General features: G+C 37.5%; 2 protein-coding genes across 5 annotated transcripts; both read right to left on the reverse strand.

The window, feature by feature from the left end:
• Positions 1–58: 58 nt before the first annotated feature.
• On the reverse strand, positions 59–7,088 carry LOC121952710 (protein FAM107B). 4 transcript variants are annotated; one of them, XM_088090200.1, is made up of 5 exons: positions 6,962–7,088; positions 4,304–4,391; positions 2,467–2,653; positions 1,639–1,795; positions 59–1,262 (listed from the first exon to the last, which is right to left on the reverse strand). In XM_088090200.1, the coding sequence occupies exons 1-5, from the start codon at positions 6,983–6,985 to the stop codon at positions 1,158–1,160; spliced, it is 561 nt and encodes a 186-aa protein (XP_087946326.1). In that variant the 5' UTR covers positions 6,986–7,088; the 3' UTR covers positions 59–1,157. The 4 variants fall into 4 exon arrangements, with proteins under 4 accessions (XP_087946326.1, XP_042355478.2, XP_042355463.1 ...); XM_042499544.2 differs by having other exon boundaries at positions 4,349–4,391; positions 6,962–7,083; XM_042499529.2 differs by lacking the exons at positions 4,304–4,391; positions 6,962–7,088 and adding an exon at positions 3,287–3,429.
• Positions 7,089–8,689: 1,601 nt separating this feature from the next.
• On the reverse strand, positions 8,690–11,655 carry LOC121948979 (protein FAM3C). The gene is made up of 9 exons (XM_042494563.2): positions 11,484–11,655; positions 11,302–11,400; positions 11,156–11,197; positions 10,926–11,049; positions 10,780–10,838; positions 9,480–9,530; positions 9,292–9,376; positions 9,084–9,210; positions 8,690–8,958 (listed from the first exon to the last, which is right to left on the reverse strand). The coding sequence occupies exons 1-9, from the start codon at positions 11,494–11,496 to the stop codon at positions 8,851–8,853; spliced, it is 708 nt and encodes a 235-aa protein (XP_042350497.2). The 5' UTR covers positions 11,497–11,655; the 3' UTR covers positions 8,690–8,850.
• Between the last annotated feature and the right edge of the window lie 4,177 nt (positions 11,656–15,832).

Below are 15,832 nucleotides of genomic sequence, written 5' to 3' on the forward strand. Positions count from 1 at the left end.
GTCACGTATGAGTTCAGATGTGGACCCCGAATGCAGAGCAGAAAAGGGCAGACCGGTGTACAAATGAAAAGCAAGCTTTAATGTTGTTGATAATGTCCAAAAAACAAGTAGGAAACAAATACACAAAACAAAAATAAAACATGAATCAAAAACTAAACTGAACCATCCAAGATAACAAGAAAGAACTCGGGTGAAGACAGCAACAAACAGCAGCGGGACAGGAGGATAACAGAGAGGTTAATAGACAAACTGAAAAAGGGAGACACACTGGTGTATGTACACACCTAACTAATCAGAACAACAGCACACAGCTGAGGTCGGTTGACACAGGGAAAAGGAGGGAAACACAGGGTTTGGTAAAATATTGAATGTGTGGCAGAGAACATAAGGGTGGAGCAAACAAGACTAAAACAGAACGTGTGTGCAGGGAAGACTCTAACAAGGAAGGACAAATCAGACTGATAAAGGACAGGTGTGATAGAAAACAGGAGGGAAACAGACAAAGGCAGGGAGAGCTAAGGACACAGGAAAACCATAAAGGAAAGTGAGAACAGGTTGAGGACAGCGCAGCTAATGAGGGACAGGTGAAACTAATCAGAGAAACACCATGGTGGCAAAACAGACAAAGACAGGAAGTAAAACCAGACATAACACATGCGGAGTGATACCACAACATAAAACAGGAAACAGAACATAAACTCCAAAACAAAGTCCACAACATAACTCAAAACCTAAGAATATGACACTTTCCAACATCACACAAGATAGATCTGATGTGGCTGTATAAGACAATGACATGTTCAGGGTAAGATGGGTAAATGCCCCCAAAAATAAAATTATAAAAATTTGTCTCTACTCAATGTACTGACAACAAAGGAGAAGGTGCATCTTGTTAAACAGTATGCAAACAGCAGAAAGACACACATAAAACACATAAAAGGCAGCACTTCTTGAACCTTTGCTTATATAATCACTGGGATGATTTATCGGATGTGTGTGTTCACCATGAATGCTGAGCAGCGTTATCTATTTATTGTATTGGTTTAAATTTATTTATTTACTTTTTAAAATCCTAAATCGCAACAGTGACAATCTCCGCCAAGTCACCTATTCCCAACAGTCCATCAACAGAAAACATGCACATTCACTCAAAATCGTCACACTTCTTTTCCTTCTGCATGCAGCATGGCGGTTCTTCTCAGTCTCTCTTTGACTTGGAGGAACTCTGGCCCCTCTTGCTGTTGTCCTTTGTCGCTCTCCAGCTGTGGAGAAATGCATATTAAAAATGTGGAGCTCATACGTGTAGCCACAGTAAACAAGCACAAGATATTTCAGGGAATGTCTATATTTCAAAACAAAGGCCTGGAAAGTTCACAGAATCTAACAAAGGCAAATCTGTGTACACAGTCTAACAAAGTTTTTCTACAAAAAGATCATTGTTATTTTTTGGAGGAGTCTATACTGGCCTATGTGAAACAATGTGCACACTGCCCTCCACTGGCTCACTGCAAGACAACATGATGCTCCACTAACCATATTCAGAATAGATAATTTAATGAAATATCAACCACTGCTTTTGATTTTTCTAGTCAGACGTGAAATGTGAGAGAAAAAAAATAAAGTATGGCTGATGCAAACCTTCTCTAGCCTCTGATGTCTTTTCAGCAGTTCCTGCTGAAGTGGTGATCTGTTCTTCTTTGCCTCCTCCTGAGCCCGGCTCGCCTTCATCCTTTGTTCCCATCTCCTCTTTTCTAAAACCCTCTGGAGTTCAGTCTTTCCTTCCTGAGACACTCTCCTGACAGAGAAACACACATTGTGATTCATATGGACTTAGTTACCACATCTGTTATTAGAATTCCATAATATATTCATTATACCTCAAATATGCAATGAGGTTTTTTCAGGTGCAATAACTGTTTATATCACCGCTAACTGCAATAAGTGATGCGATAACTCAATACAGCAGTCCTCCGTGCAATTATTTGAATGTGCAATATTCTTTAACTCTTAAATGTAGGCTATATTTAGTATGTTACACATATTGTATATATTCTCACCCCTCGTAATCATGTATATATCTGTTATCTGTACATTGCAGCATTACACACATATTATATATTTCTAACTTTACATACTAGCTTTATGCATAGCTGTAGCATGAGTCACAAGTTTTAATTTTTTACACATTTTACACACTCAGCACTTTATACACATTTATAATTTTAAATATTAACATAATGGTGATAATTGTTTTTAATATTACTGTATTTCTTTTTTCTATTTTTACATTTTTTACATTTATTTCCACTTTCTATAATTCTCTATGCTTGGCATCAGAGCAACTGTAACAAACCACAATTTCCCCACGGGGATCAATAAAGTATTCTTTATTTTGATTTCTGATTCTGATATAAACAACAAAAGTAAAGTGTGAGTGACTATGAGTGTCTGTGTGTCTTTTCCAACCTCTTGTGGGTCATCCGCAGTTCCTTGTGGAGCTCCTGGTGACTCCTGGAGGCAGTTAAAGGATTGAGAGGTTTCTGGGGTCTGATGAGATTACTGCTTTCCTTCTCACTCTGTAGTTGGGATGAAGGAGCCTGGAGCTCGGAGTATCGGTCTTGCTGTTCAGTTTGGTGTGTTTGCATTACTGCGGCTAAAGCAAAGAACATACATTATATATTTTCCCATGAGTATCATTTTTATGTGCAACTTTTTCTTCTGATACAGTATTTATCATTCTCACAAGTAAAACATTCACCATTACAGCTGGTTAAGTTTCTGTAATAGAAAGACATGCTAGCAGCTTTTAGTAACTCTGCAGAAAGACAAAGTACACAATCCAAGTCAGACACCAGAGACCATATTTAACTCTTTGAAACCTGGGCTGACATCAGTTTGATTGTGTTGCATTCAGACACCTTTCACAGGCATTTAAACCTTTGAAACCTGAGAAAATCTTCAGAAGTAAACAGAGGGAAATAAGCAATCAGCAACTTGACAAGAAATGTCCTGCAAATTGCAAAGAAATGTGACAAGAAAATTACCTAAAAATAGTTTTAAAAAAGGGGAGGATTATTAGAAATGTATCAAAAGATAGGGAAAAATGTCTTGAAAACTATTTTTGTAATTATCATAAATTTAAAATTGTGATTCAGAAAAAAAACTTGAAAAGCACTTGTAAAGTTACCTTCTCTCCTTGTTTCAAAATCAAGCTAATTTGCCCAGGTTTCAGGTTTCAAAGGGTTAAACAGTGGTTACAACAACCCCCCATGACCCTATTCTATACCTGCTTCAAATGACAACTGAACTATCTCCTTGACAATTAAGCAAACTCCATCCTCAGAAAGTTTCAGAAAATATCCACAGAGTATTCAGGGTACTTAAAGTGAAATGTATTCATGCTGCACAAGTTGTGTGAGAATGTGTGTGATTGACCTTTGATTGTGACCACCCCAGACACAACTGTGTTGTAATAATGCTGTTTAATCAGCAGCTTAATATGACACACCTGTCAGCTGGATGAACTTAGGAAAAGGGGGAATGCTCACTAACATGTATTTTAACAAAACTGCAACCAAAACTTTAGAGAAATAGAGAGGGGTATCTATTGATTGCATGAAAAAAGTATTACATCTTTTCCTTAAAGCTGTGATTAAATGGGAGTGAAGCAAAAGGATTTAAAACCTGGTTCTATCTATGCTGGATATCCAAAAGTCTATAAACCTGCAGCATACAGTATATTCAACTGCAGAGGCTCATTTAAGTCTCTGTATTCACACTTCAGATCAGAGACATAAAACCTTGGCTTTAATACTAAGACAGTCTGACAGTAGCACAAGAAGAAAATGGTCTTATAGTCAGTGACCTGACTCAAAGCAATATCTGTGGAAAGTATCCCAACAGTAGCAAACATGAGCCACCGAAAGCAGCTGGTCATACCAGACCAAGTAAGGCAGTAACAACAAAACTTCTGGGTGTATTGAAATGTATTTTGTTGTGTATGGATTCTTCTTTTCATTTGTTATAGGGAAAATTGTGCTATTTTTTCTTTCAAAGGGACACAGTCTCACTTCATAACCCATTTTACAGACTTGAACGCTGAACGTCACTCGGCAAATGGTTTATCGACAGCCGCATAACAGAATATTGACCAAACAAATTCTAACTGACCCCGTTTACTCTTTAATGACTGTTAGAATCAATAAAAATGCTTCTACAGCAAATACTACTGTGACTACACGCTACCACTACACTGTTTCTTCCCTGAGTCACGCCGACACACGAAAAAAGTCAGACTGCTCACCCAACCTCTTTATTTCACTGATGTTAATAATGATAGGCTTCTCACCAGACCCGTTCAGGTGTCTCTCTGAAGAATATTGGAGATCTCTCTGTCAACAAAAAAATCAATGACATGTCAAACAGGATATAATATTGACACCAACTTCTCCCTGTGATAGCTTTTTTTTTTAAAAATACAAGTGTGTAGATACAGTGTGAAACAAGATAGCGCACCAAATAAATAGAAATCTCCCAGTCGGGTCAACAATGCAGCTTCTTGCAAATAGCAGCAAGAGCACAAAGCCGTATTATGATGCTGACAGACAAATGAAGTGCCAGCTCTAGTTCCACGTGTCCACTGAAGCGAGTGCGCTTACTGGTGAGGTGGGGGGCTGCCACCTCATTAATGACAAGGATCAAACAAAACACACTTTGATTCCCACTGAGACTCTCATTTGCTGGAGTTTGAGCAGAATTAATAGTCGAGACAAGAATTATTTCCCCGTGGGACTCAGGCTGGCCTGCTGAATAAAGTGATGCTCTCTGTTTTTAGTTGTTTGATGAAATATTTGATGAACTTTGGATATAAAATAAAAGACTACACATGGTAGACTACACTTTTTGCTGATGTGCTAATCACAGTTACTTTATTGATCAATGTGCATGTTACATAATGTTTGTTGTAGCCTTGGCTTTGCAGTTACAAATCAGCTGCAACATGTCTGGGCATCTACAGACCCCAAAAGAAATGTAGTAGCATTTCTTAACGTGATCAAAAACCGGTCTTCAATATTTTAAGTTCAAGATTTAGGAGATGTAGTGGCATCTAGTGGTGAGTCCTGGAGATTGCAACCAGCTGAAACTTCTCCTGGTTAGATTTTTTCAGTGTTCAGGAGCTAATTTATCAGCAGAGGTCTCTTTCTCTCTAAAACAAACCAGTAAAAATCACTGGATAAAGCAGCTTTATGTGTTTTCCTATGCTGTTCTGCATGTCACAGACAGGCTGCTAGCCTAGCTCCTGTGAATGTTTGCTCATCATTTTTGTCTGACAACTTAAGATCCAGGCATTTAGGAAGTTTTTCTGGGAGCCAAATTATCTAAAGAGGTCTCTTCCCATCAAAAACAGTCTAGGGGATTTAAACCAGTGAAATCAATAAATAAAGCAGTTTCACACAAAAAAATCATCGTTTTTCCAAATTTCCTTTCACAGAGGACTTGTTAACTATGGTGACCAACACAATAATACAAAAAAGTTAATACCCCATCTGGAGTCAGTGTTTGTTTTGTCTGTTCTGGGATTCTGTAGAAACATGGCAGTACAACAGCCCCTTGTTATAACAAACTTGTTAAATACCATCGCTTTTGCAATGCTTCTTGCTGCAAAAGGACGCAAAAAAACATGGCTGTATGATACACCACTGGGTGGTGTCAGCTGAGAACGTGGCCAGATAGAACTGGTTGCGATGTTAGGATACGTCATTGGATGGCCAGACAGCACCTGCTGTGGCAGCTTAATACGGGTTGATAGTCAGTTGATAGTGCGACCAGAGGGAACCTGTTGTGTCTGCATGATACACTGTTGGACGGTGTAAAGTTGAAACGCTGCCAGTAATGATGCACTATATGGAGCTTGTGACTTGTTGACACCTGTGAGTCAGGGGTTTTCTGCCCGTATGAATGTAAACCCAAACCATGATGTATTTTCCTAACCTAACATTGCAGCGTTGGTTGCCATGTGCTTTTGTTGCCTAAACATAACCATGTGCTGTTGTTTACATTAGTTGCATTGCATCGGTAGCGTCATCCTGGAACATAAACAGAAGAAGCAAAACGATACCGAGAGCATAATATGTAGACATAAAAATGCACTGACAAAGCGTCGATATGTGACGGCTTGGAATGAGAACGGGTTGAACATGCTGTTCTTCTTACACGAAAATCCATTTCCTATGTAGATATACTCAGCACATAACAGTACACCTCACACAGTACACAATATTTCTTATTTCAGGTTATTATACACTTATTGTATTTCATTTTACTTATTATATTTATCATATTTCCCCCTAATTCTTCCACACTGGACCTTTAAGTAAAGTTTAAACAAAGTGACAGTATATCGTCAGAATGAGGAAAAATTGCAATCTAGAAGAGGAATTTTAATGACAGCTCTACTGCTGGCTGCTGCGTGGTTGATGAGAGTCATGCTGTTTGGCTAAAGCTCAGATGGTGGATATTGTGTGGAGAAGAATTAATTGGACATGACAGGGTAAACACTCTCCAAGGCCCACTCTCCAGTGTTGGCAAGGCTTTTTCTTTATCGGATAAAGACCTGTGTTTGGTTCAAGCCCTCACTGTCTTTAGGAAACAAAAAGTAGAGATCAATAGTGACAGAAAAACCTACCACAGAAAAACTAAAAAGTTCCTCCAAACAAAAGCTTAAACGTGATAAAGAATAGTTAATACTCTGCATATCATGTAGTATGACACAGAACATACTGTAACAGTTGGTTTTTCATTATCTTCAAGTCTCTTAATCCCCTCAAACGCACAATGCATGCCAAGACAGTATTTTTGCCACATGGATGCTTCTGCTGGAATATTTTAACGTGACTCGAGTAATGTGTTACATCTCACAGGGAAAATTCAGAACAAATAGGATAAATATCGACAAGCCTACCTTCTTTCCATGGGTGACTCCCATCTTGTCCTCAGAGTCCAAACTGAGTTTCTGCAGACACCTTCTGGGCACAAAGTGTACAGAGTTGCAGTAATAATTTGGGGTCTCTCTCTCTCGCTCTACTCCAGCAGTCGAGAACGGCAGAGAGAGGAAACTGCTCTGTGTTTGGACCAATGATGATGCTTCCAGGGAAGCAGCAACCAAGTTGAAGATACACCCTGAAAACCAGGGCCAAAAGTGCTGGAGGAGTATTCAGTGTCATGGAGCTAGAAGACTAAATACATGTACTCAAGTACTGCAAACAACACTGCATTGTTAAAAATTAAATAAGTGGTTTGTAAAGGTGTCTGCTTTGGGGTTCCTTTCCATGTTCAAGATGACGAGTTGTTCTACCAAAGAGACATTTCCCCTTTAGACTTCTATTATGATTTCATTTCAGTAACTCAAGGCCCAGAGAAGTCAAATTATTTAATATTTCACATAAAAATAATGCAAAAATGTGTGTATTAGAACTTTTTTTTTCTATTTTCATCTACCATAGATCATTTCAGAACCCAAGAAGGTGGGGACCAGTTAACTGTACTACCGAACTGTACATTAAGAAGTTAAATCTAGCCCCACCTCGACCAGTATATAACAGTCAGGGTTCCCATGGTCATGAAATTCCTGGAAAAGTTATGAAATTTGAAGAAAAAAAAAAAAAAGGCCTGGAAATGGTTTGAATTAAACAGAATATTTTGGAAAGTTTAGAATAAACATTGTTTTGGCAATTGTTTAAAATAGGTTGATAAAAATCCCAAAACATGTCTTACTTTACACGAAATATTAAGTGTATTACAAATTTAAAATGTAGTGCTGTCATTAGCAAAAGCAACTTTTTGGGAAAGACTTAGTTTTTGGTTAAATGTTTATAAAAATGTGTATACAGTATTGCAAGATTGCCCACTTTGGTGCAAAACAACTGTTGTCGGTAAACATTCTGTTGATATGTTCAGTATCAGCATATTTGCGACCCTCAAGATACGTTCAATAACAACATTTTTTCATTACGTTAATATAAAATTTAATTCACTTGGAATACATTCAAATTAATTGTACATAAACATTATTTCTAGGAGACAGGACTGCTGAATCGGTTGTATTAGCTCTGTCCACTGCTGCAGACCAGCCACTGGAGAATGGAAAACGTGTCATTAACTGTGTGCCACATGTAATTTTTCCTGGGCATGTTGTCACAGATACGCAGTTTGTTATACAGCTAATGCAACGACATTAGCCTCAATCGCCATTGTGTTGCCATGATAAACAGAGAATTAACAGACATTTATTCAAATGAAAATCTTCAAGATCATTACTGTAAGTAGGATTTTGAATTCAGGATAGTATTTTTAAAGTGTTTTAAAAAAAAAATGAATTGTAAAAATATGCAACAAATGTGCTTCCATGGAAAGTAAAGAATAAAAGGGAATATGAGATAGAAGAAGGCGCAGCAGATCACAAAACCTCGAGCATCTTATCGTTGGCAATTAAAAGATAAATACTTCTCCACCCACCAGGAAGCAGAACAAATATTGCTCATGTGTCTCAGAGAGGACAAACATTGACATATACCCCACCAATGACAAATACTCTGTACAGTATCCAAACACCTTTGCCAAAGTGTCCAGTGTTATTCTTCCATTCTTTCAACATTATTTTTTCATTTTCTATCACCAGTAACAGAACTAGTCAAATCCAGTCATTTTTATTTATAAAGCTCAGAATCACAAATGGCAAACTTGCCTCAGACGTCTTTTACAAGAACAAGAACAACTTGAGGATACGCCACGAAGATCAACAGAGGAGAGATCAATCTTCCAGGAGTGGCATCATTTTTAGTGTGCTTTTCATCACAACGGTTTATGTCTATCAGTTGGGGTCCTCGGGAAACAGCCGGCCACCTCCACCATGGCCGGCCATTCTTCATAAATGTTGGTTTTCTCATCATTAATAGCTTGCTGTCATTGTAAACAGGGAAAAATACATTTGTTTCGCCATTAAGTGTGTTTCCTTTTTTTTTTTTAAACTTTTATTTTAAAATCGTTGGTCCTTTCTGTCACAAGTAGAAAAAAGGCTCACCTACCTTCTCAAAGACGCTTTTGTTTTCTGTCCCTGCTCTTCCAGCAAACACCCAGCTATCTCTTTGTTTCACAGATTTGATCAGAGTGCTTCCCATTCCGACAAACAACTGCCTTACTTCGTCTGTCATCCTGCCACAAAGTAGTAGAAAATGGTCACATTGTGTGATATGAAATTGTTTTAGCCGTTGGATCTTTGAGACTTGGACTCACTTTTTTGTCACATCATCAAACGAGGCCACCAAGACAATCATACCAGGTTTGATATCTCTCAGATATGCCAGGAAGTCTTCTTCATCTTTCATCAGGGTAATCATAAAACAAACAAAAAGCATTGTTTTAGGGGTCACAATAATTTTTATAATTGAAAACAAGATTTTGAAAAATTTAAAAAAACTCACGTCCATCTATCATATTTAGGTAGCCAAACTTTTCCACAATTCCATTTACACCTGAAAAAACAACAACAGAACAAACATTTGGTTAATAAAAATAGCCAAAAAAGAAACTCACTAGCTTTTATGGAGGTTTCGATCAAATCACTTGATTGTCTTCAGCAGATGAAATTTGCCTAATTGTTGTGGAAGTGAAGATGTTGTTTTTTTATCAGCACTATATTGACTTTTTCCCAAAAATTAAAGGTCCAGTGTTTAGGCTTTAGAGGGCTATATTGTCATAAATGGAAGTATGTTTTTTGATGCATAATCACCTAAGAATTATGTTTTCATTACCTCAGAATGGGTTATTTAGATAATAGCGGTAAAAAAATAAATAAAATAAAATAAACATGTTTACAGCCTGGTACAAAAATGGTTTTGGTCTATTTCGCGTATTTCATGACAACTGTAATTTTATTATAACACACCCATTTAATTTTCATTGATGCCCAAAGTTACACAGATTTAAAAGCAGGGCTGCCTGAGTGAGAGGCTGTTTGCAAGGCGTCGCTACAGTCCATTAGTCAAATCCATCTCTCGCTCCTCCACAGGAGTACTGGCTCCAAAAAAACAATTGAAAAGCAACTGCTGAAATGCCAAACCTGAGGCATTAAATTGGCAGTCTACAAACCAAAGTATTACATCATGGTAGCTATATCCATTATTCACACAGTCTGTGGTTTCTACAGTAGCCTGGAACAGACAAACCAAACACTGGCTCTAGACATGGCCATTTTCATTTTTTTTTATCAGCCACTGTAGTTATTACTCTTACTACAACAAGGTGGAAAAACACTGACTTTATCATGAAACTATTTCATTCAGTGTTTTTACAGCATTTTAATCGCCTAGTCTTTTTGTTTTTGATACGTAGAGACCTCTGCAGATAATTCAGCTGCCGATAAAAACCTCCTGAACAAAAAACACTGAAGGAATTCTAATGGGAGAAGTTTTAGCTGATTGCAATCTGTAATCCTCATTTCCACATGCCAATAAATCCCCCTAAATCTTACACACTGTTTGAGGACACTTTAAAGCTACATTTACTGACAAAGGTCATTTGATATTATCAAAAGCTCCACAACAGCTGATTACTGGACTTTTATGTGAAATTGTTTCATAAACCACTTTTACCAAGTTTAAAAAACTTTGAAGCTCAGAAAAATTAATTAATTGATTCTTGTAAAAGATCTTTTAAAGCAATTTTTGTCTTAAATATCAGTCATACAAAAAAATTGTAATATAAAAATCTGTCTTTACTCACCATTTACCACCACAATGTTCAGTCCTGGTCCCACATTATTCAGCACATAACTCATAATGCTGTTGAGAGACCAATGAGGTTGTCACACAAGGTCACACAGATTCCCATCCTCAGTTAATTCAGGTACTACCATATCAAACACGCACATTTTACCATCAAAGCAGATCTTTGGTCCGACAATTTTAGCTGCCCCGCTGCTGATGCGTAGAGCAAAATGGTCGGGCGGACAGACTCTGGAGAGGCTGCACTTGGGATCAGCTGCTTTATTAGCTGAAAATGTAGATAGAAAGCTGATCTTGCAGGAAGTTAACAAATACAGTTAATATGAAAAGTTGTGTGATGTTGGAAAGATGAGTTCAATTGTGATTAAATCTACCTGGTTTGAGTTGTGGTGTGATTTGATGCACGCCATAAAACCCTAGGATGATAGAACAGAGGAGGTGTTATTAAAATGTGGTAAATGAAGCTGAATTAGAAGAGGCAGATCAGGATTTATGATGTAATCAGCCGAAATGAACTCACCAAGAATATTTCTTGCTTTCTCCTGCACATCAAATGATTTGATGGAAATTCTCCATGTTATTACGAGGACAACAATTACAACAACAGAGTGAAAACCAGCTGTCGACCACAAAGAGAAGACAAATGAAGATTTTCAAATGTTAAACAAAAACTACCTTTTTTTGAAATTAAGTGAATCTCACCTCGATATCTCATGTCCACGATAAATCAGAGAGCCTCCTAAAAGGAAGAGTTGAGACCTCTGAAATGCACTTCAAGTATTCCCTGCCAACAAGTAGTATTGTAGATACAGCAGAACTGTTGTCATCTCATGTGTAAACACGCTCCCTGATAATTCCTTCAAAAATGCTTTGTAAAAAGGGTGTTTGGATATGCAAAAAAAAAAAAAAAGTGTCAGCGCTCTTCCTCCTTCTGCTAGATAACCAGGATGTGGTATTATGTATACGTGTACACCCCCTGTGAACTAGATGATCAGGTTTCTCTCTTTTACAAAGTCAAATATGGGACAGTCTCCATCAGTAACGGATACTGTTTGTGGTGAACAATGCAGCTGGCAAACAGCCGATTGTTCTGAGCTGGTGGGCAAACAAGCATCTGAAACCTGGAGGGGGAATGACACAAAGAGGAGGAAAAAAGGACACAAGCTTCATATTTCAAATTGGATGTGTAAATGAAAAAAAAAAAGCCTAAAGGATCCCTGTGTTATTTATCAGCGTTTCCTATTTGTATGTAAATTTTTAGTAAATCCCATATATGTGGAGTTATTTGCATAAAAGTGATGATATCCCCCCCAAAAATTACAGACTACAGATTAAATAAAAATATTTTTACTCAAAACCTCACTAAAAGCAAAAAATTAAGAACGAAAAAGGCACAAAATCTCCTTAGAAACTAAAAACACAAAGGAAATAAAGACCATCTTTTGATGGGATCACTCAAGCCACAATACAGCAATCTGTGGATGAAAACAAATGTAGACCAGGGGAGTAAAAGAGGGGTGCCAAAGGCCCCCTCCTTACCCCCTGCTTTCTGTCCCCCTAGCTCAGACCATAGCCACAAGATCTGTCCACTGACAAACAGACATATAAACCCCCAGCTAAATACTCAAAACAGCTTCTGTGGTAGTTCTTGCCACAAGTGGTATCACTTGGACTACATTTTACAATGATGACATACACACACACACAGACACACACAAGGTGAAAACTAGCCATCACAACATAGTCTTGGCTAGTGATCAGGTGCAAAATCTTTCTTCAAACCAGTTTACCTTTATTTTATCTGTGTTTATACAAGTGAATGCCACTGAGATTAAAATGTGTTTTCATAAATCATATCATACATAAATCATTATGTCAGGATTTTTTCTATAAATGGACAGCCCTGTTTACACAGTTCAAATGGTGAACGGCACAATAATTCCTCAGAGCAGAGGCCGAGCCCTCGTGTCAGTCAGCATCTGCCCTCTGATCCTTAAACAGTAGCTGAGCTGGAGTTTTGGCCTGACTGGAGGGGTCCAAACAGAGAAAGCATTTCCCCGCAGGCAGTAATGAACGGATGTTATGACAGCTATTAAAGTTACTGTGGCCATATCATGATAAGGTCATAGGTCAAGAGTCAGTGAAGTGGCTGATTAGGAAATCAAAGCCTCTGCATGGCCATATTTTGACAAATGAACTAAACAGATGACTTGACAAATTACAGAAACTGAAATAATAGTATTAAAAACTGACTTTGAAACAGGGCTCCTCTATGAGACAGAGCCTCAAGACTGTGTAACTATAAAGCTGGTATAGGCAGATTAATTCTGGCTTCACTGGGCAAATATCCCAGAATAAACTTTGAACATTTTGTAAGTCTGAGAAAACTTGTGCACCTCCTCTTGGCTCTGTTTTTAAGCCTTACATAATATAGGCGGAAATTGTGGCCAATTACAGGTCATTTCAGAAAAAGGGCGTTCCTGTTGGTTGTTCTCCAAATGCAGATGCCCATGCACATCCCTTCAGTAAGAGCCTGATTCATCAATGGTGGACAATCCTGCTGAGAAAATTGATATTCAGCACTGGCAACAACTTCCTACACTTGTCTTTTTTACTGTAACTGTTTGTTGTTATTCTATGCAACGTTGATATAAATATTTACCCTTTTCACTGTTGTTTTCCTTTTTCTTTTACTGTATGCACGTTATTGTGTGTAACCTTGATATTATCTTTTTTCTTTTTCTTTCCTAAAAGCCTAACTAGGGACAGGAGATGGAAACTAACAGTAGCTATAATCTCTATATGTGAGACATCAGTTACTACAGCTTGTTTGTAACAGGTGGAAATTGCTCTATGTTAATTAGCATTGTCCCAAATCAATGATATAAATAAATAAAATATAACTGTGGTAATCTAGTGAGATAGGGACAGAGAGGGAAGAGCTAAGCAGCAGTGTGTATTTGCAAATTCTGCCTTTTTTTCCTTTTTCATATTACTGCCTACCCCTGCTTTAAACGCCTTTACAGTTTAACTTAAAATACCACAAACTAAATGCCATATAGTGAACACAGAGGGCCTTTGGGAGTTCAAGAAAACTGCCAAAGTAATCCAGCTTTTTCTACAATAAATTAAGTTTACTGCTATTTAAGAACAAAACTAGAAAGTATTTTTCCAGGTTCACAGTATGTGTGTGCATTAACATGAGATGTTCTCATGAGAGTCAAAGCTCAAATACAGCAGACAACTGGAATTCAAACAGATAACACTTTATTCTTATGGTAACAGCAAACAAAAGATCCAATAAAGACCAGGACTGACATACTAATTAGACTTATGAGGGAATGAAGTGCAGGTGGAGAAGAAAGTTGGAGAAGCTCAGGTTAGGGGAATCAGATGATTAGGAAGAATGACAGGCAGGAAGCTGATCGGCTGGGAGAAACTGAGGAGCAGTGAAGGACTAACGAAGGCTGATGCAGGGCAGGTGCGTGGACAGGCAAATGAGGGAAAGGAGCACAGGAGCAGGAGAACACAGTAAACTGAAACCCAATAAACAAACAATCATCAGTCATCACAACAATCTTAATAATAAGCCGACCAAGTGAAAACAAAGACAAACTAACTAATGAAGGCAACTGAAATGAGTGTTAAACAAACATTTAGTCCAGTCTTCCCAAAAGTCTGAAAGTGTCAGGACACAGCAGACTGTGACAGATTTGCTTCGGTGCAATATTAACCATTAAATATTATTTAATTTATAATATTTTCCTGTCTCACACCTGAAAACTCTGATAATGAAATGCACAAAAAAAAAAAAAAAAAAAAATCAAATCACCAGAGGTGCATCATGGTGCCATATTGTCTTTAGCATCTAAATTGATCAGAAATATTTCTCCCTATCTTTACTCAACCCTTGTCACCCACTACACACTTTCTAGTTTGGGGGGATATTATTTTCAATATTGTTTATAATTTTGATATTTTTGTTTCCTCTTTTTAAAGGTAATTTTTCAGGCGTTTCTTTCTATACTTTTATGTGGAGTTTTGGGTGTGATTTTTTTTCTTCTGTTTTGAGTTTTGGGGATGTTTTCTTTTTCAGAATTTTAAGGTTTGGTGGGTTTTTTTTTCCAATTTTTTCTTAATAGATTTTTCTGCATTGGGGTACTTTTCATACTTTAAGTGCACTTTCTAGATTATACTTATTTACTTTAAGTAACATTTTTATTGCAGGACTTTTACCTGTAAGTAGTGTTTTCACAGGGTGGTATCAGTACCTTCATTTAAGTACAGAAACTGAATACTTTGTTTACCACTGTACATATGAAGAGATAGCAGCAGAGCTTAATAAAAGACATGGTGTAATACTAAAGACAACCAGCAGAGGGTCTATGTGCACCGCATTTTACTGATAAGAAGAAACATTATGCATTCAGAGAGTCATATGACTGAATAGCACTGCAGAACAAAATACCCAGGTTTTGCTACATTTTGGTAAACAACATGCCTGTGCACCTAAGGAATAATAAAATTAAACTCAGACAAAGCAGAGAAAAGAGACAGCATGAAAACCACGAACCATGCAAGTCATCAATTAGACAGAAGGTCAATCCAAGCAGGTAGCAAACACATCAGCATTAATTTATTTAATAACCAACAAAATATCTCTCAAATGTACCCCAGAATATAATATATACACAGCAGAAGTTATAACTGACATTATTCACACCGTCATCACAAAACCATTTGCATAATGTGCCATTATATATAAACTTCACACTCATAAGCAGGAAAAAAATGACAACAGCTTGATGCCATTACTTAATCTGTTGATTTTACAGAGAAAACTTGATTTTGGGATTAGTGATTAATTGGTTTGAGCTGTCAGCAGCATACTGTGACACTGATGTCTGCATCATAATGTTCTCTTGTGACTCTCTGGCTGGTGGAGATTTTTTTTCTTTGTGGCATATGTAGCAAAAAATATCATGCAACATCACTCAGCCTGGAAGTCCATTAATGAGTCGGTGGACTCTGAACTCTACAGCAAATTTACT

Source organism: Plectropomus leopardus, chromosome 2, assembly GCF_026936395.1.
Source record: "Plectropomus leopardus strain MGB_pleo_1.0 chromosome 2, ASM2693639v1, whole genome shotgun sequence".
In the NCBI taxonomy this organism is placed as follows: domain Eukaryota; kingdom Metazoa; phylum Chordata; class Actinopteri; order Perciformes; family Serranidae; genus Plectropomus; species Plectropomus leopardus.

Excerpts from the sequence above, each read along its gene's own strand:
- LOC121948979 (XM_042494563.2), bottom strand. Across the intron at positions 10,839-10,925 it reads ATCTGCTTTGATGGTAAAAT|CATTATGAGTTATGTGCTGA; the intron begins GTGCGTGTTTGA and ends GTCTCTCAACAG. Across the intron at positions 9,531-10,779 it reads GAACATTGTGGTGGTAAATG|GTGTAAATGGAATTGTGGAA; the intron begins GTGAGTAAAGAC and ends TTGTTTTTTCAG.
- LOC121952710 (XM_088090200.1), bottom strand. The coding sequence starts at position 6,985 with ATGGGAGTCACCCATGGAAAGAAG. Across the intron at positions 2,654-4,303 it reads CAGTGAAATAAAGAGGTTGG|CCGCAGTAATGCAAACACAC; the intron begins GTGAGCAGTCTG and ends TCTTTGCTTTAG. Across the intron at positions 1,263-1,638 it reads GACATCAGAGGCTAGAGAAG|CTGGAGAGCGACAAAGGACA; the intron begins GTTTGCATCAGC and ends ATTTCTCCACAG.